This window comes from Taeniopygia guttata, chromosome 6 (assembly GCF_048771995.1).
Source record: "Taeniopygia guttata chromosome 6, bTaeGut7.mat, whole genome shotgun sequence".
NCBI classification, from domain to species: domain Eukaryota; kingdom Metazoa; phylum Chordata; class Aves; order Passeriformes; family Estrildidae; genus Taeniopygia; species Taeniopygia guttata.
The window spans coordinates 18,769,144-18,795,645 of NC_133031.1; the positions used below are offsets into that span (position 1 = coordinate 18,769,144).

Genomic DNA, 26,502 nt, shown 5'->3' on the forward strand with positions numbered 1-26,502 from the left:
GAGAGAAAGCCAATCCATAAGGTTAGGGTGTCATACTCCATTAAAGCTTATAGCACTGCAAGTCATTGCCATTTAGCATCCAAATTAAAAAAGAGCAGAAAGTACATTGGCCCTTTCTTTGTATCCCAGTCAATTTAATGCTTATTCAAGGCAGGATATGCACTACTAGGAAAAAAGTGAAGCTCAGGGACAAGTAATGCTTCACCAGAAGTCAGGTGGTACTGCAACTGGGTCTAGGGCTCACCATGTTCTTCCCTTACTTTGGAAAAGAGAGAAAAATAAAGCTTTCTCCTCTACTGACAACAATTTGGAAGAAGGATCTGGACAGTTTGCTTCACTTTCACATTTGTTACTCGGACCATTAAGGAATGTATAGAAAGTAATATATCCCCTACTCAAATATGCAGAGGAGGAATGACATTTTCCGAGCCTACCTCTTAGCAGCCAATACTCAGCTCTGGCTCTCCCCACTGCAATTAACAGATTGCATGCCACCAACATGCAGATGTGGTGAAGGCATAAAAACAGGCAGTCTGGTTCTATGCAACAAACCCCATACATCATCTTCCTTGTAAGCACAGCTACTGTGCCTAACTCAGCCACATGTTCCCCTTACAGCACTTGCCTACGTTCTTCCTCATACAAATGCTATTTACATCCTGTCCAGACTAGATGAAGATTAATAATACTAAGCATTTAGATTAATAATACTAAGCATTTCTATGGGACCTCCTTGGAAGAACCCTGGGCATATTTCACCTGGTATTATTTTAATCACAGTTTTAGAGGCTTCCATTGTAACAGTGCTTTGAGCAGCTTATAGTGAAACACACAATGCAGGAAAATGGGAACCAGAGAACTGCAGATGATGAAGTAGAATGCAAAATTAGAGGAGATTTGGAGGACAGCAAGCATAATTAAACCCCTGTACTATTAAAGACAGTGAATTGCTACTATAAAAAAGATGAGTAAGAGGGGATGTGATTCAAAGACAAAACACTGAATATTCAGGAGACACTGTTCTCCCCTTCTCATAACACTAGACCAAATTAATTTCAATTTAAAAATGGTAGGAAATTCAAAACTGCAGTGAAAGAAGATTCTTTTCACATTACACATATAAATAAGTGAAACTATGAATCTGTCAAGATTCAAAAATAATTTAGACCTTTATGAACCTCCAAATATCATACTGTATGTACACTGAGATAGCAAGTCACAATTCAGACTAGTCATTAGCACAGGATCCAGTGTCCTGTATACTTGGTTAGGGAATTTTTGCACCTTCCGAAGTGCCTGTTACCTCCTATTCCCAGAGACAGACGGGGAGCTGGATGGATCTCAGGCTAATCCAGTCTATTTTGATGAGTACTGTGTCATCCCAAAACAAACTACCTATGATTGCTGGCAAGACAGGAGACACTAAGAAGAAATCCTGTCACTCAACTCTCAGTCTCAAGAGCATTTTTAAAACCAAAGGTATTTCATTATATATCTGTGTTGTAACTTTGCATCAGCCAGTGCAGGTTTTTGGCAAATAAGGCCCATTATAGGCAATGGTTCCAGCACTTAAGTACAAGATTCAAGCAAAATAAATCTAAATCTCATTAGTTCAAGTAAAAAAAAGATACTGTCTGCACATAAAGTTTATGGATAGAAGGGAGAGAGAAAAGATTATTCACTTTATAATAAATCATATGCATTTGCTAAAAAACCTTTCACACAGAGAGAAAGAAGAGAGGGTATTTCAAAACCCCAGACTTTTCCTTTTAGAAAATTTCAGTGTTTTCATTTCCTGCTCATTAACACTCTTAATGCCATTTTCTGCTCATTAACACATACCATGTAAACAATACTATTTTTGTGATTAGGTACTGTTTTGTATTTCTGGTGCTGGGCAGAACACCTAATTTCAGCAATAATTCACCATCCAGATGTGATTAGAATATAATTCTTATGGACCTATATATACACTTCCTATATATATGGTACATAGTAATCAGTCTTTGTGAAGATTGGATTAAAAAGGATTGAAACAGCCTTAAAATGTGGTTTAGAAATAAATTTATGCCACTGACAAACTGTGAAGCTTTTTGAATTGCAAGGCTAGGCAAGACAGACAGTAAGGAGTGGTCATGTTAGCAGTTACTAGCATACATTCCTCACACACCACTGAATTTATAATTTCATATCCTCATTCTGTATCCATAAGAAAAAAACAGAAACACTTGTCTTTTTAAAGTAAGAAATTATGGGGACATGCTGTATTTTAACCAGACATATCTGGTAAACATAGCTAAACATACCATCCAACATAGCTTGGCTAACAGACATATCTGAAATCCACCCTTGCAGGGTTAGTGGGAAGGAAGAGAGGAGGGCTGTCTGGTCTTCAATACATTAAGATTGTATCATGAAACCCAGTGAAGAAACAAGTTTTTGAGGTACTCATCCATTCTGATTTTTTAAAACCCTTTGGAATTAGGAAAAGGAATGTACCCTGTTGCTTACCTCCTTACGTCTGTTCAGAGTGGGCTGAGTAAGGGTCATAAACAAAACTTTTTGCCATTTTAAAATGCCTCTGCCGCCCCCTGGTGTTGCTTTTCTGCAGCTTCACACACAAAGCAAATGAAAGAAAGCCAGAAAAATCTTCCACACTGTCCCTATGTAGAAGTTATGCACGAAGGAGTGGATTACGCTTCCAGATGTGGTTCTCAGCTACATAAATATTCTCACGTAAGCAGCTGTGACTCAGTGCTAATGTAAATACCAGAAAAACTGTCAAATGCATCCCAATATTAACTTGATTTACATAAAGATTGGAAAAACGTGACCCAACACAAAAGCTGCAGGTGGAAGCAACTCCCTACATGCAGAAGCAATGCCAAATCCACAATTTACACCCAAAAGATGGTGCCCCATTATGAAAGCTGGGAGTACTTGAAAAGAAAGCAAAGTGTCTAATTAATTATATAAAAAAAAAACTAAAAAAAAAAATTTGTATTTTGTAGTATGAATTAACAATTCTGGCCTTGTCTACAACTGACGACTGTTAGCAGAAGGCATCACTGCAATTACATCCCAGGGGACTGCAAACTGAATAGACAGAAATTGCAAGCAGACAGATTTTTGTCAACATGAGCTTCTAGAGATTCATTCCAGAGAAAGAAGTATTTAATACAAGATCCAAAAACATTTCTGACACCTCTGTGGTGCCTATCAATTTGACACAAGAATCCTGGAGATCATTCAATAAGAGACTAGCCAGGTTTTGCCTCATAAGTCCTCAAGCATAAAAGAAACAAGCAAAAAAATTTGGCAGGAAGGTAAGAAGATCACACACCAAATTAACTGTTCAACTTCCAGTATGTAAACTCTTTATAATACAATAATCTAATTACATGAACACAGAAAAGCTAAACATTTGTGTTCAGCAGATGCATAGCAACATGGTACACTAATACTCAAACCCCAAACCATTTATGTGAAGTTTACACAGTAAACAATAATTAATCCATAACAGAAACTAACACAGGACTTGGTAAAGGCCAATAGCGTCTGAATTAATGACTGAAACAGTTAATTTCAAATTAAAGTGCTCTTGCGGCTGTACTACTGGCTGAAAATTAAATAATTCCCACACTTTATGGGAAGAAAACCAGTGGAGTTCTGAACAAGAAGTATTGGTATTAAGTATAATTAAAATGAGGTATAATAAAAATTATAAGAAGCTATACACAGGAAAATTAGATTATTCCAAAAAAGCATTGTTGTGCACTTCATTATACTTATGCAGAAAGGGAGAGTCAAAATTGAGATGTGACTCTGAGACTTCCTACCACATATCTCTTAAGTAGCTGTACTAAAATTTGAGTATGGCTATTCCAATAGACTGCAAAACAATTTCCTGACAATTATACTTATGCAAAATCAGATGAAGTGATCACAGACCACAGTACTTTAATTCCACTTCTTACCAAATCCCTACTGTACCTACAAAAAGTGCAATACCTCCATCTTTAGAATGTTGCTGAGCTGTGTGTCATTGTTGCGAAAACACCTGTGTATTTGTCACTTTCCTTATTCTTTTCCTTTGGCATCAAACACTGTCCCATGCTAGAGATGAAAAAAAACCTCCAGGCAGTTCATGGTACGTAGCGTGGCTCAGTCACAACACGTTTGTCGTATCAGGGGAACTTCCTCCAGCAACAACAAGAACAGAAGTCACACACATGGAATGACATTTTTATCTTATCAATGCCCAAAAGAATGATTGCAAACATTTTTTTCCAAGCTCATCACTCTGAAAACTTCAGATTTAAGAAGTTTGAAGTGGACTATGCAAAATGGATTTCCTTCAAGGATGAGATTCTTCAAGTTACTTCTCCCTCTTTCAGTGATCATCTTTCTTCTTTTTTATCCACCTTTTGACTGTCATTCTCATACAGCTCCTACCCTTTGACTGGAATGCAGCACAGATCATTTTACTACCACAACCAACTAAGTAGCTGAGGACTTTGACAAGACAGGGACAATGACATTTGATTACCTAGATACAATGTGGGAGATTTATTTTGTTTTGGTGGTTTGTTGTAGGTTTTTTATTAATCTCTTTATATTGGAACACTTCATGCAACTTAGGTTTATAAAATCTTTCACAAGCATTAAAGGAATGAAAGAAGAAAGTATTTTAGTAGGTATATTCCTCCAAAAGCAGTTTTTGCAGAGGCTACATAATCATTAGAAGTGTCTCATTCCTTTGCTAGTACACCTGTAAGACTTCGGGTTTATTTAAAGCATACAGTGTTGGTCACACTATTCCTAATGAAGCCGGTGGGAATTCCTCCCATCACCTTCAGTATGAACAGCTGTGAGCCAGTGCTTGTGCAAAAAAACAAAAAAAAGAAAAAAAAAAAAACCCTCCCAACAGAGCCCAGCTTTTAATTTAGGAACACACTGTAAGAGGGAAGTTATTTTGTGCATTTATGACAGCATAAACAAAAATAAAATTTAATATTTATTAGAATTTCTTCCAGTAACAGCATTCAACATCTTAACAAAGCAAGTTGTGAAGTCTTAAAAAAATCTAGGATTACAAAAAAAGTTAAAATAAGTTGTTTCTTATATTTAATGGCAACAAACAGGGAACCTTCTATTTAAAAACAAACTTGTCATATAAACAGCATTATTTTAAGAAAATGTGATTAAGATGATATGTAATTTTCAGAATGGACACACAATGTACGAATATCAATCAGAATGAAACAGGGGGTGGAACACACTATCCCCTAAAAATCTCAAAACAGGCTGTTTGAAGAAAGGGGAGGGAGGAGGATCTTTCTAGTGAAATAACTTAGAAGATACCACACAATGGACAAAAACAAGAGTACAGAAGACATTACGTGACACCCTCATTACAACACCCCCTCAACTCTGGTTATACAGTAAAGTTAGTAAAGTGCATCTTTAAAGACTTGTCTAGTGAAATAGCTTTTCCAAATGTAAAACACAACACGTGCAGTAACAGTTAAATCATAGTGTAGGTTTTCAGAAACTAATTTTTAACCTTTCATTCACTCAAGAAGAAAAGTTTTAACTGCAGTAGTGTTCACATTATTCTTCGATGCATCCTCATGTGCTTTTGTTACTTGGCAAATCTTTAAATACGGAGCATGGCATGGCAAAATTATGCAGTTTAAGCAAGTGCTTCTCTCAATTCAATACAATTCTTCAACAGCAGAGTGGCCACATGCAGCACAGCCATGTCAAATTTTGGGAAGCTTTGGTGCACTAATAATGGGGTTGGTCTCCTGTAAATACCTCCGTCCCGCACTCTTGTAGTCGTAGGTGCAAGTGTGAGTTTCTGCATAGCGGTGTGTTGCACAGAAGTTGTTTCCACATCTGAAGAATCAAGAATATTACAAGTTACAAGCTTTTCAAAGCTTTTGATGCTCTGACATGCTGGGAGTCATTTTCCTTAATCATGTCTTAAATGACAGAGCTGTTTGAATAGTTAACATCCTTGACGGATAAAATTAACTGGTGGGGTACACAGAATGACATTTTTCACACTGAATGTTTTAGTTTTGACCCAACAGTCTCTTCAGCTGGGAAGATAAGCAAGATCAGTACTCCAGGAACCAGCTAATATAGATCAAACACACTTATAAATTAAAAATTATGAGCTTTGTTTTACCTTCTTTCTTTTTTAAGGACCTCACACAATATTAGTCGGTAGAATTCAGAGGACAAAACCATGGACAGCAATTCCCTCAGGTGAAATCCATATAATGCATTTCAATTCAAAATCACATCGTCACTCAGACAATCACAACAGTTGTTTTCAGCTCAACTTCTGCCTGGCATAAACTCAGATTAGCCATTTAAGATTAATAAATACAGATTTAGTCAGCTGTTAAGACATCAGACAAACTAGAGGGAACATAACTTCCTGGAGGACTTCAAAAGCATTCATCTACCCAGTATCAATTGCAATTTTGATGAGTTAAGATCAGGATTTTTGCTTCAAACTTGACAGTTCTGCAGCTAAGAGTCTTACCAGGAGAAAAGTATACTTTGGATGTTGTATGTGATCAAAAGTGCTTTATTTGGAGACCCATACGGGTGTCCTGTTGCTTGATTATTTGATAGAGATGCTTCTTGACAGTAAAACACTGACACCACTCAAAATCAGAATTCTGTTGAAATGGATTAAGCATTACCCATCAAACTATTACATTATAATCCCCTATTTATTTATGTATCTGGGTTCATAATAAACACTGCAGCTGTACCTGAGGCTCTGTGTGCCTGGAAATAGATTTGCTTTTCTTCGGTTCTTGGTCCCATAATCACAACTTTTCTCATATGACTGTATTCTCTATTTAGTTTACCTTGCTTTCTACTAGAAGTGCTATGGTTGCTCCTTTTGAAACAAAAACAAATGCTATTCTTGGAGATGAGCCATTACCCCCTTCATTTTTAACCTTAAGTATGCTGCTTAGTTACTTTTAGAAGAGCTTGCAGCTATTTGCTCATCAGGAAAGTGAGCAGTGTCCAAAACTGTTTCAAAATCAGAGACTGAAGATTCAGTAAGGAGACACTTCCTCACCCTGAAATTCTCTATATGATTCCCCAATGGCAGAAGCTCTTTTTCACTTTGCTGTTGTTGGCATGAACCAAGATCAGCTCCAAATGCACCCCTCAAAGTGCAGCAGTTCCCAACACTGACTAGCCCATAGGAAACTATACTTAGAAAAAAAATATCTTGTGGAAAAAAAATAAAATACTTTTGGGGAAAACTAAGATTAACAGAGAGAGCTGGGTTTTTTTCCTGTTGTTCGGGTTTTTTCATCTGTTTGGAGTTTTTTTTTGTTTGTCTGGGGATTTTTTTTTTTTTTTTTTTTTACAGTTTCCGAAGACCACCACCAAGCACCAGGTCTCACAGTGTTGTCTAGAAGTAATGATCTGGGGGATCAGCACTCTGGTGTTCTGTGTTGGAGATGCTCTAAATGTCTACACCAAACATGCTTTTTCCTCAAGTTTTAAAGGTATCATTACTGATGAGAAACTTCACAGAACATGTATCTGTAGCAAGTTCTTCTCCCACCAGTATGAAGTGTCATTGTTTTTTGTTATCTTGTTAATTTCTGGTATCTTCCATTCTGTTACCTTCTATTTCTTGACCTTCCCAGGAGAACATACACCTCAAGAGCAGAAGAGGGGCAACATTCCCGAGTTTTGCTGCAGTTTTGCTGCAGTTTTGCTGCAGTTTTGCTGAACTGAGAATTGCAACTTTTTTGAAGGTTGCCTTTTTATTTGCTATGCTTAAGGAATACCATGCAGCAAAGAAAGTTTTTTTGTTAACTCAGCTATCAATTTTAAGTAACAGCTGGTTATATACTCAGCCTACCTGCACTCATAGCTGGTTGCCAATCCAGTTTTCTTGCCACAAAGAAAGCAGTGCTTTGAAATTTTCTTTTTTGCTTGAATTAAGCCATTCACAGGTGGAAGATGGGTTGCTTCACCTGCTTTCAGAAATAGAAGGGCGGGAAAAACATTTTAACTTACTCACAAACTAGTTAAATGTTATCTTTTGAAACACAGATTATTTTGCATTTCTTAGAATACTTCAGGTGAGAACCCCAATGTCTAAAAGGAGAAGGGAAAAATAAACCCTGAAAGCCAAAACGGGAAACACAATTCAAGCCTATGAACACCTTTGGAAGAGGCATCACAATGCACAGAACTGTTATTTTGAACACCACTTAAAAGTTCACGTAAGCAAGAATTTACAGAACAAATCAAGAAACACATCTCTTAATGGTCTTCCCAGGTGTAAAATGAACACAGAGTGTCACTGGGAAAGCACTGTGCACAGTGGCTTTACAAAGAATCAACTGGGCAATCCAGTACCTAACATGCAATATATTTAGTATACGGGTTTGCCAAATAAGTACTGCAACATTTTAAAATCTTGCTGGTACTCTATAATTCCAAGAAAAGTATATTATTAGACTACAGGCCTCTAGTTAGCTATATGGTTACATTAGGCACTTTGCAGATGTTTGTAAAATTTCTACACTTAAAAATTTACTTTATTTTTACTTTTTGACATGTAATTCTTGGCTGATGCTTTATTAACTGGAGATCACATAAAAAAAAGGCTTCTCCTTTCTTCTTCTCCCCCCGTTTCCCTCTGTGGAAGTAAGTTCTTTCTCCACAACTTGCTTAAGCACATTTCCCACATTCTGGAGCAATGCATCCTCTCAAACATTCTTTTAGTGTTTCTACTGCTATATTGTCAAGATGTTACCAAAAAGTTATCTCATGAATTCCCAAGTATTTTTTGGCCAGCACACCTTTAATCCCAACAGTCACTTCTTAGTTGAAATGCAGCAGACTACACTCAATAGTAGCACCAGGCGGTCACTACACTTCACCCATCATCACTACCAACCACTCCCACCCCATTCCTATTTAGCATTGACATTTCCAAGCAACATTTGTCCATGCTAACAATTTCATCATCTAAAAGCACACAATTTCAGAAGCGTTCACAGAAGTATTGACAGAACTGATAATTTGGAAACTTCAGCACAGACACTCACATTTAGATCTACAGATGATGTGCAGGATTCACTAAGTATTAAAAAAGCTAAGGAAGAGTTGCAGGTATAATCCATCTAAGATCTGGATGCCATCTCCTTGTTTAAGAATTGCTTAAAATATTAAAAGATTAACCATGATATAGAAGTGTAATACAGCAAGGACTCTAGAAGTTATGCCTTACAAAGACAAATTATTTTTGTCCTCTGTATGTGTGATGTATCAGGAAAGATGAAAGAGTCATTTTTAATTATGATATTTTACTTACCTACTCTTTTCCCTACAGCTGCCATACTTCCATTCATTCCAAGCCCATGTGCAGACTAAAAAAAAAAAAAAAATCCACAAGGAAATTACTAGCAGATGGAAGTTAAATGGAAATGTAGGTAGTCTGCTATCAGCTTATTTGATATCAATGTTTTATCAATCTAACCACAAAGAGTCCAAGACAACTTCTGCACACAAAGTTACAATTCTGGAACATAAAGCCTTACCCTCAATGGCTATTTAATAAATCTCCCCACATTTCAAAATACACCGAAACAACAAAGTACATTAGAGAGCAGAAGCTTGGCATACATGGTGCCAGTCACTGGGCACACTTTGGAGCAAATGACAATTAGTGAGAAGCAAAAGCCAGATGACACACACACTCATAACTATCACTACAGTAACTCATAATTTCAGTTGTGAACTGAACAACCACTTTAATCTTAATGAAAAATTACTTCTAGGACTTGTTTAGATAAACAGGCAGTTTAGATACCATCAGCCATTCAGAAAACAGTTTAAGACAATCAGGCATTTAAATACTCCTCCCACAGTCCATCTGCCTCTCCTGACAAGACACAAAAACACACATCCACAGTAGTTTTGTAACATCAGTATCACAAAAACAGGAAAACTGATTTCTTTGGACATGTGTATACTCACTAGAATATATTCCGCAGCTTCATTTGGAGAAGTTTTCCTAAAGCTTTCTTCCTGAAAATGCTGCAGGCTTGTAGGTAGTGCAATACCAGAAGTCCGAAACCTGTCAGTCCCACAGGAACTCTGTAAACTTTCCCTGTTTGTGCTTCGGGCCAATGAAGCCAGAAATCCTAAGTTACTTACAGAACTCGCAGGTTCTTTGGATGCCTTGCTAGCCACATCTGTGATGTCACTAGCCTCTGCTTTAGAAATGACATCAGGTCTTTTGCCAAGTGGCTCTACTTTCACACTACAAAATCGAGTGGTCCTAGAAAAAGAGGAGTCTGCTATACTGCGTACTTCCACAGATCGAAGCACGTCTGGGGAGGCCGTAGACCTCAAGTTACCAGCCTCAAAGCATCTGGGCTGTGCTTGTGGTTTCAGGGTACTGTGACGTGCCACTTGCGCTGAATACCGCAGGGGAGACAAAAGCAGATTTTTCTGAGGACTTAATTCACGAGTACTGAGAAGACCAGTCTCCATTGCTGCAGTGCTCAGCACTTTGCCAATAGGTTTTCTATGCTGCTCTACAACCTCAGAATCTTTGTCTCCATCAGGCAGTTCAAGCTCTGGGTTCACATTTCCTATGTCATATATCTCACTACATTGTTCAGCAGTACTTCCTTCTGCTAAAAAAGCAAAAGTATCTGGTTCAGGTAGATGTTCTTCTTCTCTTCCATATAGTTCCACGTTCGTTAGATTTGGAAACAAAACAGCATCCTCCTCACTTGCTGAGGTCGCATTTTCAGGTGCTTTTTCTGAATTTGCAGGCAGGGATGAAACAGGAGTCAGAATACTATTTGTAGGTAGCATTGCATTTTCTAGTTCAACACGAGATATTTTTGGTGGTAACCTGATGCTATTGACTGGCTGAGACCAAGAGCTGCTCTGCCAAGTGTCATCTTCCTTAAGGAAGTGATTAGCTGTGGATGGCATTGTTCTACCAGCAGTGGCCAAAGTAGCCAGTGCAGAAAGCGCATTTTGGGGAGATTCTGACTGATGCAAATTCCCAGGAGGAGGTAGGCACGACTGTCCGATGTGGGGCAGCACTCTGAGAAAGCGGTGACGGGCAGCAGCCACTGAGCCACTCGATGGTCGAGGAGTCATGGGAGGGCGAGGCTTCACCTTGACAGTTTTCTTAGGCTATTAAAAAAAAAGCCCAACCAAAGTCAAAAATCACAGATACAACAACAATTAGTATTTGAATTCCAGTTGCACTCCAAAGACCTGACTGAAATAATATTCTGAGAATTCAGACAGTGTAAGGCCAGATCCTTCTTTCTACTCCCTCGTACGTTACTAGCCATCAAGACTTCACCCCAACATCTGAGTAATAAAATCAAAGATTATAATCAGGAAATGTTTTCAATAAATAAGTGATATATCAGAGAAACAGAAAAAAGAAGCCAGAATGCCATCAAATTATCCAGAGGAGCTTCAGGTCTCGAACACAACAAAAAATGTAAGGAAGCATCATCTCTTCGTGTTACATTTAGGTAACCTAGTCACATGCGAGCACCAGTTTAATGTTTTATTATCAAGATAGTATCATTCCCATATTTCACTTTATAGGCTTTTCAGTTACAGTATATCTAATGAAATTTCATTTTAAGAGAAACACTGACTTTTACCAGAGCAATACTGCAAAACAATGCTATTTAAAAGTATTGGATGAAAAAAATCCAAACAAAAAAACCCACAAAATCCACCCACCTACCCAAAAAATCTACCCTTGCAAATAAATCCAGGACTAGTAATGAATTCTTTGAATGAAGGCAGGTAGGTCCAAGGAATGCCAATGCCCTTCAGCAGAATGTTTATACAATACTATTTACATAACCAATAGTTGAGAAATCATCTATCCATTATAACTTGATTTCCCAATATGGCAGAGAATCTGATCTACTTTTTAGAAAAGGCAGCACAAGGAAAGCCCATGCCATTTTATGACAGAAAAAATTAAAATCACAATTTCACCTTTTTACTCAGATTCATGTTCTCCATCTTTGCCTTGAGCAGTTTCATTTTGTTCATAGTAATTGAATTCTCAAGAATCTGTTGGCCAGAAGGTGATGCCTCTGTCTCATCTTCATCATCAGCATATATATTATAAACTGAACCACCACTGAAAATAAAAGAAAGCTTGTATTCATCCTCTTATGAAGTAAATTAATTACATTTTCAATGTAGAGTATTCTCACAACTAGGAAGTCATATCCGTAGTTATCTGTTGACAAAACATTATGTAAAACTGTATGCAACGATATTTCAAATCCATTTATCCACATAAGCACCCCTTATTAGGGCAAAATGATGTTGCTGAAATCTGCACACAGCCACGCTTCTGGGAAGTCGTTATATCATATACAGTTGGTTCACACTCACTATATATTTTCCCCACAGAGGGGATATCCAGTTCCACAAATGTCTCCTGAAGATATGGCCAAAGCTGTTAAGTGTGTGACTCAGACAACAAGCTGATCAGTTTTCCAATTAACCAGACACTGTCATGGAAGGAAAAGTCCAAATTTCTATCCATCCCGAGGGGTGTTCTCACCATAAATGGAAATGGAGGGGTCACCCATGTGGATGTGATATTCTATTTCTCCTTTTCAAAATAAAAAAAAAAAAAAAAAAAAAAAGAAAAGAAAAAAAAAAGATCAGTTTAGGTTTCCAAAATTCAAAAGAGGCTCACATTTGGAAAAAAAAAATAAATACTTAGAATTGCTAGTCCCAAGACAAAATAATTTAAGTCAGTAGTCACTGGAAGTTTATAGCATGACATTTCCTTTTTCCATTCCGCATTCTAACAGAATGCCAAACCTCAAGGTTTTAAAAATCAGCATCTCACTTGTTTTTTCTCTGAAGCAATGACTCATCGATCAGTAACACATTCAACATTTGACAGTGAAATGAAAGAACCATTAAGATCGTCCAATTCATTACAAACTGATACATTTTCAACACTGTAGGTAGTACATTTTAAAGAGTTTTAGCTCTTCCATTACACTGTCAGCATCTAGAAATCATGACAAGCAGGCAATTCCCCTAATTCTCTTGTGTTCGTACAAATGTCTTAGTAGATTTAGCTTAAATTTCTACTCTCCAGAAGAGACCAAGGAAGAACTATAAGTCATGTGGAAGTCAATACCAAAAAGAAAACACCACTAATTAGAGCTGGCATCTTACCTGATTCTTGGAAATACTCTGCTGCTTTTAGAGCCAGCATTTTTTGCACTGACTCTCCAAATCCAGTTCCTAAAATGTAATAAAATTCCAAAGGCAGCACAGCTGGGAGACAGTGTGAAGAGCAAGACAGCAGCAAATTCAAACCAAGAGTCAACAAAATAGACCAGACATTTCTTACCAAAACCTGAGCAATTCCATATGGGAACAGCCAGCATATATATTACATATTCATATTTCTCCTGGTAAAAACCCAACACTAAAAAATTAATTTCAAAATTTTATCTTTACAAAGGTTTACATCACCTGAAAAGAATTTGTTGAATGTCCCTTCCTGCTAGGTAAGGATAGAAGTCAAAGTGGTATGTCTCATGTTTGGTTGGTTTTTGGTTTTTTTTAATGCAAAAATAAGTGTTATCTTTTTGTTCCATTTTCTGACAAATAGGGGCCAAAAACACACACAAAAAAAAAAAAAAAAAAAAAAAAAAAGCGTGACAAAAGGATTTTTTGTTTGCTTGAGTGTGATTGTAAGATTAAAGAAGTTGGACAGGGACATTTGATATTAATGATATTTTCAGTCCATTTTACAATGAGTAAATTTTATATTTACTTTGTCCATAGGTGTCAACATTCCAGAGCTCTTCCTTGTAAAATGCATGTCTCAAAAATTATTACCTTTGAAACCCTTTTGGCACCCATTGTCTGCCAGTCCTCCACCACAGCTTCAATGGTCTTCTAACCGAGATACAATGATCACTGTATGCATTTATACTTTTGTCAAGTTTTAACCAGTAACTCAAGCACAGATAAAATAAAATTATCTGGAAAACTATAAAAAACAACGTCTCATTTATAAATTTCAGTCGAATTCTGCTCCGGGTATCAGCAGTGTGAAAAAGGATGATAAACATGTGCTTCAAAATGCTTAGTCACCAATATACCCACATATATGAACACACCTGTCAGTATGGGAAACTAGTAGTTTTCAGTAGTATTCAGAATGACACACAGCTTTACTCTATAAAGATCAAACAAAAAGGTCTGATTTGCTTCCATTCTCTCCTCCCTTTGCTGCTTTTTCCATTTCCCACAGTCTCACCCAGCCATGGTAACAAACTCAGGAATTAGGATTTCCTTCCCCTCCAAATTACTATCTGCCTTACTAGAAAAGCTAATAAGTGAACTCCCATAGAAAGCACAGAAAAAACAACTCAAGCTGAATGTTTTCAACTCAAGTGGCTTCCAATCCAACTGATTCACTTGATCATCACCAGCTCATTTCTTAAGCCCAATGTATTTGACATTCCTATGTGCTGCTGTGCTTTGAAAGGCTTACCCAGGTACCTTGCAAGAGCCAAATGAGTGTGTTTTATTCTTCCCATTTGAAATGTTTAGCCAATCTCAGTAAAATTACTAGTAAATCTGTACATTAGGATTAGTCCATGGGAAAGTACAAAAACTTTCAGACCACTGTCTATACTAATTTTAAATGGAAAAAAAAAAAAAATCAACACACACACACACTAAAATTTGAACATGTAGGCAGATACCAGAGAAAATGAAAAATGAAATTTCAAGCTCCTTATGATAACTCCTTGCACTAACTCACAGTATAGCATCCACGGTCCCAGCTTTGTGAATGGGTTTCAATGTTTAATGGAGCCAGAAGTTAAATAGGAACAAAGTGATAACAGCAAGAACAAGAACTACATCAGTCTGCTCATCTTTCCAGAAGTGTATCTAGCCCAGTGCAGCAGCCAGGCTCTTAGTTCTTAACCAATTATGCTTTTTTAAACCTATTTCAAATAATACCATATGTCGCTATTTACTGAAAGAGTACAAGGGCTGAAAGAAAAATCACAGATCTAAAATATTTGTATCTTTTCTCTTCCTTGTATATCAAACACCAGGTCTTTCTACTCTGTATAACAATGTGGGAATTCAGCTTTGGTATTTCTTTCCGTCAGTGATTTTTAAGTATGGATGTTTTATAAAAATTTTTAAGAGTAGTATCACTCTGAATACAAACAACATAAACCCAGCACAAAGCTCTTGCTTTCCCTTTGCAAACAGAAACAAGAATAGTCACTTAAAGCAGTTTGAGCCTTAGCCTTGGAGAAAACACAGCTAGTTCCCAGAAAAGGGACTCCTTTCCTTAGAGCTGTACAAATATGAAGTTCTTGAGATGATGAAAGTACCTACCCAAAAGCTGCAGTATAAAAATAGAATGCAATCATTTTAAATAGGTATCAATTTTTATAGTTTTAGGAAAAAAACTACCAAACTTTGTAAACTGTAAAATTGCAAATACAACTACAATGTAGTAGGTAAAGTGATACACCTGTCCTTCTGATTATAAGATCACTGGATTCTGACAGCAATTGACACAAGCTTGGTATCTCAACAGTAGCTAACCTGAGGCCTAATTACATCCAAAATCTGGATGTATTTACAAAATTAAACAAATGCCTTAAGATGTTAGAGAAAGTACTTAAAAGAAGTTTTTAATATCTAATAAAGCATTGATTTGACTCTCCTACAACATGTTCCTTTTCAGAAAGGGTTGGAATGTTGAGAATTGCCTGAAGTATGAAGTCATTTTTATCTCACTATATTAATACAGAGTGATAAGAGATCCATCAGAACAACTACTGACCACAAAGCACTCCTGTGCTGTTAGAAAGTTACAACAATTTAATAGCCTTTAGGGAATAATTCTTTCAATATGCCAGATACTCTTCTGATAAAACCAACAAATACAGCTGAAAATTACACAGCAACCCACTTTTGAAGAATAATATAAAGATTAAAACCAACTTTACCTTAAAGACTCAGACAGTGGTGTTAAAGTGCCATCACCGCGGTCAACCACACGGAAGAAATTCAAGCGATCTCCTTCGCGATACACTAAGAAGGTAACTTGTTTGTTGGTCGGCCCTTTCTCCCAGATCTTGTCTCTAGCAGGATCCATGTATTCAGCCATTTCCCTGATAGGATCTTTCACAGGAACTAAAAAGATAAAAAAAAACCAAAATAAAACCACAGAATTATTATTGTTCTTTTGATCACCTCTGAAAGCTCAGCTCAGTTAATAACAGGAATTCCCAAGCTAGAATATATGTTGAGGTTTTTCCCAAGTGAATATTGTCAAGGGAATTTCTTCATTTTCACTCCTGTAAAGATGATCCACATAACCAAGTTTATCGTCTGATAAACTGTAGCAATGCCTGATTCTTATTGACCATATTTTAAAAATTATTTGTATAATGACATTCCAGGATAATTTTTTCTTCAAGTGAAGAATTGCTGATTTTATGACTTGACGATTCTGTACAGACAAATATAGTTAATTTAAGAGTAAACAAAGTGCACTTGATACGCTAAGAGAAGATGGGGAAAAAAAATCCCCCATTTTTGTTAAGTATTTTTCCAATTAATTTGGAACTGAAGTCTCATTGTCTAAAATGCTTACCTAAGAGAAGCTCTTTACAGTTATAAGATGTTGCATGAAAATCACTATCTTTAACTTCCTTAACACCTACCTCTTCTGGTGTTAACAGGTCCACCTCGCATAGCCAGAACTAACTTCAGAGTGCAGCCTTCTGAAATGCTGGAAATAATAACAAACAAACTTTTATAGCATTTGCTGTTGTTCATGCTAACAATCTAGAAACATAATTTTTTACTACACTTACTTATAATCATCCAAACAATAGTCATCCTTCAGTTCCATATTATTCCAAATTAAGTGCTGCTGAGAGACAGGAATACCTAAACAAAAGAAACAAACAAATAACTTAAGGCTTGGCAAGAAGACTTCAGGGGAGTTTTGATTTTTGAAGAGTGTGGGGCTGATAGACTGAAACTGGATCACAGGAGAAAGAAGAAGCAAGACAAGGACAGCCACTTGAGCAGTCTTCAGCCATGACATCCAACCTCCATACAGTTATTAAAACCAAAGATTTTCAGAAGGCTTTAGCTCACACAAAGTTCAACCTTTTGGCTCAGCAGAGTGTGTAGAAGTGTTCAGCTGCTTCAGGCTTACTGAATACTTGCTTTTTCCAGTCATCAGATAAGGGAGGTTTTTTCCTGTTATCTGAACTTCAGAGCTTTATGTCTACTGACGGGAAAAACAGGATAAAACTCTACCTACAAAACTGCTGAATAATTTAATCAGAGACTGGTATTTTGTATTACTCACAGTACAGACAATCACATTAAGGTGACTGGTGCTGGCTCTATTACAGCAGTGAGAAGTCCAAATCTGTTCTTATCCCTGCTTGATTTGGGACCTCAAAGTTGGTATGTACAGTTTAGTACCATAGCAGTTAATTAAACCTCATCCTACAAACACTTTTTCTGGGTGTTTTTTCAAGCCATCAGAATATTATTATTAATATCCAGTAATATTCACTTTCAGCTCAAGTTCTGGGATGATTTGGCTATTTTTTGTTAAAAGAAAGTAAGCATACTGAATACTTGTTCTTTTTAAAAATCTGTGTTCTATACAAATAGAATCCAAATTCTTCACAATTTTTGCCTGCATAGTCAACTCAGTTAGATAGAGATGTAATACACATTAAAGATAATAAACAAAAGTACAACTTGAGACCTTCATATACTTTACTGGAATGCTACCACATTCTGAATTTTGGATAGAATAAAAATGAACACAGTTACGAAAGGATGAGACATCTCAGACACCCCCCCCCAAAAAAAAAAATCTTCCCTCCAGCATCACAAGAAAGTTGCTCAATTTGTCTAGTGAAACCCAGGTAATTAAGATCTCACTGTACATTCATGACAAATGTTAATTAAAATCTATATCTATAAAGATCAAGAACTACTTTTTCAAGAAGTTCTAAACACTATTTCTCATACTAAAAAACAAAATCTATAAATGTATTTTCCTAAAGGTTACATTAAAATAATGTTATCTTATATTTTTATTCATTACATGTTCAGATACTTAAAAGGAAATATAAGTGGCAGTGCTACACAGTAAGACTTCCCTAAATACCTCTGGCAGAAGGGGAACACAAAGATCAGGGTTTTTAAGATAGTTCCCAAAAACATCTAAGCTTTTGAAGGCTTGTGAGAATGCTTAGCAAGCTGTAGCAGGGATCAGCAAAGTAGTCCCTTGCTAGGCAGAGGAAGGGCACAAAGCTCCCAATACCCATCAATGCAAGGAAGAAGAGGGGATCAAAGTCCAAGCACAATTAACAGGCAAGCAGGAGACATCCCTGTGCAGAAGGGGGAGTGCACTTTGGAGGAACTGTCATTGTTTTTCTTTAGGCTTTACAGAAGATGACAATTTCCTCTTCTCACCCCAGCTCATATCCAGATCTTCCCTGTTCTGACGAACCAACACTACTCCTCCTGACTGCACTTAACAGGAATCTTATATCCTCTGAAGTCCACAGGACATTTATACGAAGAATATGTTCATACAGTAGACTAACATAATTGCTACTACACTGCTGGCTATTTAATAGCTGGTTATTGGTTATGTTTCAAGACAGCAGTGTAAGCAAAAGAACAAGCTGGCAATAGCCAGTGAGTCTCCACTAAAGTTTTTTGTGTTGTTTTGCACTCTTCTGATTACAAACAATCTGATTACTGTTTGAATTTGTTATGGTTTCAGCAGCCTCCAAGGAGCAATTTCCAATTACTTTGATAAACTGAGAGAGTTTTTGTTAAAAAGGCTGGCTTGCAGCTGTCAGTACTGGAGTGAAACATGGTTTTGCTCATTCAACAATGACAATATATTTTTGATGAAATGAACAGATGAAAAGAGGATACTCTGCTGTAATTGGAAACAGACACATCTTTATTACTTATTCCCTTTTATACTGCTTTCTTAGAATTCTGTATTTATACACTAAGGAAATAGTCTGTGCTTTATAGCTTCAGAGGCAGCAAAATATTCATCAGTCGTCCCTTTTCTGGATTACAGTAAGGATTTCTTGAGGAGACATTTGCACATGAGATCATAATGTACAACTGCCAACAATAATGAGAACTGTGAGATACCCAACCACTATACCCTCTCCATAAGCAGCACATGATGGTATCACTGGTCTGCCCCAAATCAGTACTGAGCAGTAAGCAAGGCAATAAGCTACATCTCAATGTTCAAATGGCAATGAGCTGGCCAGCTGATGCTACAGGAGGACAGACTCTGCAGACTACCTATTGAAATGGCTGCAGGTGCACTGCCAATGTGACCTACTAAAACGGGAGAAAGAGAGGAGAGAAGCAGCTACCCTATCCTGTCTCTGAATCAGCATATCACATACAGCCTTAAGCTTCCCCCCCTTACTCTTCTTTTTGGCATGGTAAGTAGGTTCATCACAGAAACTGATATTGTCAAGTCTGACACTGGGGAAAAAAATTAAAAACCCCGTAGATTTCAAAAAACCCTTGATTTTATGTTGTGGGCATAAAGTTCTATATTTAAAAACACCACTGTCAAAATTCAAACTGCACTTATCTTTCATTCAGTGTTGAAATTGATGGAGCCTCTGTTTACAGAGAGGCTGGGCTGACAGTCTTATTTCCTGTACAAACTGGCTACATTAGTAAGAGGTTAGCAAAAGCCCACAACTTACAGTGGCAGGAGCATTTTCCTAATTGTTAAACCTCCCAGCTTTCACTTGAGTGACAGTAACTATGGCAGAGTAAATGGAGTCAGTACTGACCTACTCTGTCGAAGGGACTCACTAAAAACAGACTAAAGACAGCAAATCACCAGTAACTGAATGCAGGCCAACAAAATTTCCTGACAAAGGTGACCTTACTTTACAGACTCCAGATGCTGCTCTGGCAGTCATCCACTATGAGCAGTCTTGCACTCACAGAACTGTTTCCCCAGCTCAGACAAGGCACAAGCTTAAAAAATGCTTCATGAACTTCTCTATCAGCACAGTAAACAGGCAAATCATAAAGCAAATAGAAGATGTAGGGGAAAAGTAGCAAACAGAAAAAAGCAGGATTAGTTCCATTAAAAATTCATGACACTTGTGCAATCCACGTACTCCAGCCCTGGCAGAAGTACAGCTATTTTCTCTAAGGAAAATAGTAATAAATATCACTATGACATACTCTGAATTCACAGAATATTAAAAGAAATTACAACATCCATATGAAGTCTGCTTGACATTCTTCTAGTTTCTTTTATTTAATTTGAAGCTGCTGGCAGGCAGTTTCACACATAAACATACACAGGCAGCAAAATAATGACAGCAAAAAGACTAAAGGAAAATAACTCACACGATGAACTGAGTACACACATACACAACAAAATTACTGCTGCATCTGTCTTCCCCTGCTGAACACAAGGGAACACCTACTGAACACTGAAATCAAGATGTGCTCTGAAAGCTAGTTCTCATCTCCCCCTTTACAATAATACAAGCAAAAGAGAACATCTAAATTTTCATCTAAAAAGGTCAATGTTTCCACATACATAGATCATAAAAATCAGTTGCAAGTACTCACCTAACAAACCATGAACAAGTTGGTTTTTATTTTAAAGCTAACTACATAAATGAATACCCTAACATTCCATACCAAAGAATTCAAATTAATTCCTGCAAGCTAACAACAATAATACCACCACTACCAAATCCAAAGCCCACCTCCTCCCTTGAGACTCAATCCTATCTTTCCCAACAAACATTACAGTTATTACCTATAGTTATTTCACAGATTAATTAACCACTGCTACAAATTGCTACCCAAATGCTCTGTCCATAAAACACTGCAATAATTGGTGTTTCCAAATGAATACTAAACTCTGTCCATCCCAGCAGCTACAAGGACTTGTGCAATGGAGAAAGCAAAGAGAGCTCAGTTTAAAAACCCCATTACTTCGTCTTTCAATGAAACGTTGATTTTTTAAGCACTACCCATGTTAAAGCTCAGTCTTCCATGCCACCTTGAAATTCAGATATCATCCTATCCATGTCCATCAACACAGATTAACAAGTAAAACCAATGGAGTAGGTAGCACTGCTAGCAGCACTGTGTGTGTATTACAACTTTTATGCCACCAGTAGAGACAAAGGGAGCTATTTCTTCCCAGGTGAACCATTTTAAAGGGCTCAGTCAGTGAATCTGAGACTAGGAGTGATTTACCCCTGGGGCTCCAAAATCAACACTATAACAAATCTCCTGCTTACTTCACATAGGACATATCTCAGGACAAATGCCTGGATCTGATCCAAACACACATCAGATATCGTATAATTTAAATTTATGATTACAAGACTTGCACTGAAATTTCAGATGCATTAATACCTGTAAGTTTTAGGTATATTCTTTACTGACTAAAATCACTGAAAGCACATAGCTGGAAACATGGAGCTCTTTCTTAGTAAGGTACCAAAGTCTAGTACAGCTGTCTAAACAAAGCCTTTCCATATCAGATCACTAGCAGGCATCAAGAATGACAAACAGTATCTGAAGCAGACAAAATTCCTAACATGCCATCCATATTATGCTTTTTTATTATGCTGAAGACAGTCTACAGCTATTGATTTTCCAGCTGTTGACAAAGATCAATTTGTCTTGTTTTAATTTTATTATTAGCCTACAATTAGAGCCATTGATAATATTTCAATTATTTGTTAACTTCTGACAGAATTCTAGATTTTTTTCTTGGAGCTTTCAGGTCTCAGCTCACTTTTTCAAAACATCTCTTTTTTTTTTTTTGCTTATATACTATTATCCTCAACATCCAAATGTAGAAAATACGCACAACAGGGTCCTAATGTAGTCTTCCAGAACTGTAGGAGGCATTCTCCAACCAGAAGTGCAGCTTAAATAAGAGAGATTCACATCCCCCAAGAGCTGACATGATACAATAATAAAAAGTGAAAACCTGCAGCAGGAACAGATGTAAGCTTTCTCCTTCCTATGCTAAATCACAACAAAATTACTTCTGAATTTTTGCTCCATCTGGGTGATTTACTGCTTGAACTTCTGCAATATAATAGGAACTTCGTCACTGAAAATTTGTTAATTATTATTTTACTTGCAATAGCAAACCCAAATGCAACATAAAATTTTTTAATTTGTCATTGTGTATCTGTTTCGTCCACACATAACTGATCCATTTGTTTTGATTCTGCCTCCCATAAAGCATTAATCAGAACAGTACATTTATTCTAACTCTGCTATGGAGTACCAAAGTATTTTAACTGACTGCTGACAATTCAATGATAAGCACCAGTGAACTCATCTTCCATGTTTAATGAAATTTACTTATTATTAATTCAATACAGAAGGCAGCCAAGCCATAATTACTTTACCATCATATAAACTACAACATGCAAACGAAATTCCAGATAAGCATTATTGTAACTTAATTACTGAGCCGTTCTTCTAATAAGAAATGAGGCTACTTTTGTAAGCTGTAGGTGTAACTGAGTATGGCTATTCACAGTCTCACATTTTGGACTACAAGGAATTCAAATCCCTCTTCCTCACACCTCCCACTGATCTCTTAATGCATCATTTAAAGCACCATTGATACTGCCCAGATAGCCTGCCTTCTTCTCTTCTCTACTACCTATGCTACCTTTTCATCCACTCTCAGTCAGCATTCCACCCATGTCTCTACACCTGTATTCAATTATAGGTAGGAAAACCCCTTTCCTTTTCTTGTTTCACCTCTAGCCTCCAGGAGCATCTTGACACATTATCTGACTTTTGATTAATTACGGCCTTGTCCACAGCAAACAACACCCCCCCCCCCCCAGAGCTGCACTGCTGTACCTACACGGATGTAAGATCCGGTCATCTGCACAGTGGAGCTTCTGCTGTGTGCATCTTTCCAGTAAATAGTCCTCTCTGTTGCTGCAATGCTTGTGTGCTTTAAGATTTGTGCCAGCTGTCTGGGCTTCTTTCCATCCACCAGAGCAGATTTCCATAAGAGGAGGAGAGTATCTTAGATTCCAGTCTACAGCATTATGTTATGTCTCTCAGAGGACGGGTTCCACACAGACAGAAGGACGAAAAACACATACATGTATACTAAGGAAGGAGAGGATCCCTCGTCTTAAAATTAGCAACTCTGATACTCTCAGCTTCTGCAGCTGTACTGTTCTTTAACCCCTCCAAAGTGAAAGAAGACAGAGGATGCAATACTTCTAACTATGAATATATAAATATTTCAAATCACATTCTTTCATACAAGCTCACCCTCACCTAGTGCAAAAGAGGTAAGAGGGGACTAACCTACACTCATTCTTCTTGCATTAGCATCAGTACTGGCCTCATAACTTAAAGGAGATTTTCACTTTGCAAAGCGTGTCAAGTTTATCCCTTTAAGACAAAGCAACACCCAGCCAGATGTCTACCAGCAAAAGATCACTCATCTAAACAAAATTCAAATCAGTAACTTAAAGCTGCCTTTGGGATTTGCCTTCATTGCAGTTACTCTTGTGACTGCAGTATCATAAAAAAAACATAAACTGACTAACCTAATCAGCAGCAAACACAGTGGCAAATCTAAAGTATGCTCAGTTACAATATACATATATTGCATGCCTCAAATTTATAACCTTGCTAGTTAACAAACAACCTGAGTCAGAGAATCCACAAACTTTTTACAACTGACCTTAATAACTGTACATAGAAAAAAAAAACCAAAAAAACAACCAACACACCAGAAGAGCAAACATACCAATTGCAGTGAAGCCTAAGCCATGAACTTATAGAAAACACAAAGAAAAACTACTCAGCTTCAATTAAACCTATGCACTGAGTTTTTATACATATTGCTACCCATGACATTTAAGTTTTCTGGTTTTATTTTAGTAATTATGCTTTTTAAAACATGACTTCCTCTAAAGTTATAAAGTTTACATTGAAATAAGAGAGAATAGTACCTTCCAGTCTTTGAATTTTAGCTTTCACAGAAATAACTGTTTCAAAGGGGGACACTCGCAGTTCAAAGCAGGTTCCTGTGAGCGTTTCAATGAAGAGCTCCATAGTTTCATAGAAAGGAAGTTTGTAGTGAAATGGTCCCATATTATCTTTATTAAAAAAAGGAGGCTCTTTCTTGTTGGCCATTAGAACGGATTTACAACTTCCTTGTAAGAAGATCTGTCAGGAAACTACATTCCACTTCTAGCCAAGGCAGCTTTGAAGACATGTGTAGTGCACTGCTGTTCATCTTTAGGATTTTTCACCTATAAAGCAAACAAATATAGTTCTGACAACATCTAAACATACATGCTAAAGAGAATTTAAATTAATTTTGTGTAAAACGGTTGTTAAGAAACATGAAGTTATTACCAAGGTAGGGCAAGATAACCACAAATTTTATTACCAATGTTGTAGTTTTAGGGCTCTAGTCCCAGTCAGCATTCCAGACGCAACCTACTACCTTTGTTATTTTTGTTTCCACAAGCGACATGACAACCAGACGCCCAATGCCTCCTGACAAGAGCTGAGCCCTCCGCAGTGTCAGAGCAAGAGAAAAACTCCAGAACGGCGTTAAGAGCGGGGACTGCTGCGGGCTTGGGAAAGGCAGTTGGAGGAGGCAGCTCAGCCGTGCTCCCGGCAGCGGCGTCCATGGCCGCAGCGGAGCGGGGGCCGGAGCCCGGCAGCCCAGCGGAGCGCCCGCGAACAAAGGACGGCGAGCAGCCGCCCCGTCCCCGCCACGGCCCCGCTCCCCGGGCTGGCCGCGGGCCCCGCCACCGCCGCCCCGGCCCCGCTTCCTGCCGGGCCGCGAGCCTCGCCGGCGGAGCGCGGCCCCCTGCCCGCCGCCGCACGGTACCCGCAGGAGCGGCGCTCCAGAGGGCCCGGAACCCGCCGAGCGACGGTGGGGTCTCACCTCACCTCACCTGCCGCCGCCGGGCCCGCTCGGGGGGAGACACGGTCCCTGTCCCCCCGCCGCAGCTGCCGGAGCCGGCCCGGCCCGGCGGGACGCGCGGACCGGGAGCGCAGCCCGAGCCGCCGGGGGCAGCACTGGGAGGTGCCGTCCGGCAGCCCCCGCGCTCCCCGCCCTGTGACAGCGCCTCCCGCGGGCCAATGGGAAGGCCGCTCTCACGAACCTCGGCCAATCAGCGCCCGCAGGGGGCGGGGCTTGCTGCGCCTCAGGGGCGGCGCCCGCCGGGCCGCTTGTTGTGGTCGTTAGGAGGCGGGGCGGCAGCGCGTGCGCAGGGAGGGACCCGGATACACTTCCCATTCCCGGGGGTGGTGGAGGCCGGGCTGGACGGGGATTCGGGCAGACCGCTCCGGTGGGAGGTGTCCCTGCTCAGGGCCGGGGGTAACGGGATGGGCTTCCAGGCCCTTCCGCCCCAAACCGCTCTGTGCAACGCCCCCAGCGCTGCCGGTGGACACGTGATGGCGGCGGCGGCCGCGCTGCCTCTCGGGACACGGAGTGCGGCGGGGCCGGCGGCGGCCAGGGCAGGGGAAAGCTGAGGCGGCTCCGGCGGCTCGTCCCGCCCGTAGCCTCTGGCCTCTGCTCGGGGCCGACCCACGGAGTCAGCAGCGGGACCTTGCGCTCAGGCCGAGCGGCACCCAGGCAGTGCCGCTGTCGAAGCGCAGCGCTTTGCCCCGCGCGGCAGGGCCGGGCCGAGGGCAGCGCCCCGCTGCTCCCAGCCAGGACACGAACATTCCCCCCTGGCTCGGGGGCACCTTCTCTGAAGGTCAGCGCTCGATTGTGCTCCCATTTCACCGTGAGGTGGGCCAGGGCAAGCTCCAGAAACAGCGGGGCCCCTGGATGATCGCAGGCTAGGGAAAACAAGCTTATCCTCTTAACAGGTGCTAATTACATTAACCACTTTACTTTCCATTTAGGTTTTAAAATACGTAAAACCTACCCTGACTCACTGTTAGGTTTCAGGCCCCAGTTAAAACTGCGGCTTTTGAGAAGCACGTAGCAGGTATGAACCATCAGAGCTTCTGGATGCTGTTATACTGAGCCGTCAGCTCTGCCCTTCCCAGAAGTATGCAGCTCTGGTTTATTAAATTTACAGAAAAATTAAAAAAAACCAAAAAACAAAACAAAAAAAAACCCTGAAAAGTAAACCAACATACCAAAAACCCCCAAATCACCAAAAAACCAACAGAACCCAAAACCAAACCGTCTAGCCAAAACCCAGTTCAAAAAGTCATTCCTTAGACCAAGCCCTCCCAGAAGTGAAGGGCCTAGACCTCATTTTCATGTGTGAAGAGACACGACGAAAGGCACAAACACTCTCCATCTGCCAGTTAGAAAGCCGA

The 26,502-nt window shown here is 39.0% G+C and overlaps 1 protein-coding gene across 7 annotated transcripts; it reads right to left on the minus strand.

Moving 5' to 3' along the window:
* Positions 1 to 5,004: 5,004 nt before the first annotated feature.
* ZFAND4 (zinc finger AN1-type containing 4) lies at positions 5,005 to 25,274 on the minus strand. Of its 7 annotated transcripts, none has more exons than XM_030275997.4 (11): positions 25,119 to 25,256; positions 24,159 to 24,461; positions 23,048 to 23,170; positions 16,959 to 17,034; positions 16,806 to 16,873; positions 16,086 to 16,272; positions 12,055 to 12,202; positions 10,042 to 11,220; positions 9,377 to 9,431; positions 7,913 to 8,027; positions 5,005 to 5,901 (listed from the first exon to the last, which is right to left on the minus strand). In XM_030275997.4, exons 2-11 carry the CDS (start codon positions 24,340 to 24,342, stop codon positions 5,766 to 5,768), a joined length of 2,271 nt encoding a protein of 756 aa, XP_030131857.4. In that variant the 5' UTR covers positions 24,343 to 24,461; positions 25,119 to 25,256; the 3' UTR covers positions 5,005 to 5,765. The 7 variants fall into 7 exon arrangements, with proteins under 7 accessions (XP_030131857.4, XP_030131854.4, XP_030131855.4 ...); XM_030275994.4 differs by having other exon boundaries at positions 7,913 to 8,030; XM_030275995.4 differs by having other exon boundaries at positions 7,913 to 8,030; positions 25,114 to 25,246.
* Positions 25,275 to 26,502: the final 1,228 nt, after the last annotated feature.

Excerpts from the sequence above, each read along its gene's own strand:
- ZFAND4 (XM_030275994.4), bottom strand. The coding sequence starts at position 24,342 with ATGGCCAACAAGAAAGAGCCTCCTTTTTTTAATAAAGATAATATGGGA. Across the intron at positions 23,171-24,158 it reads TAAAATTCAAAGACTGGAAG|AAGCCCAGACAGCTGGCACA; the intron begins GTACTATTCTCT and ends GTGGATGGAAAG. Across the intron at positions 11,221-12,054 it reads ACATGAATCTGAGTAAAAAG|CCTAAGAAAACTGTCAAGGT; the intron begins GTGAAATTGTGA and ends TTTTTTTAATAG.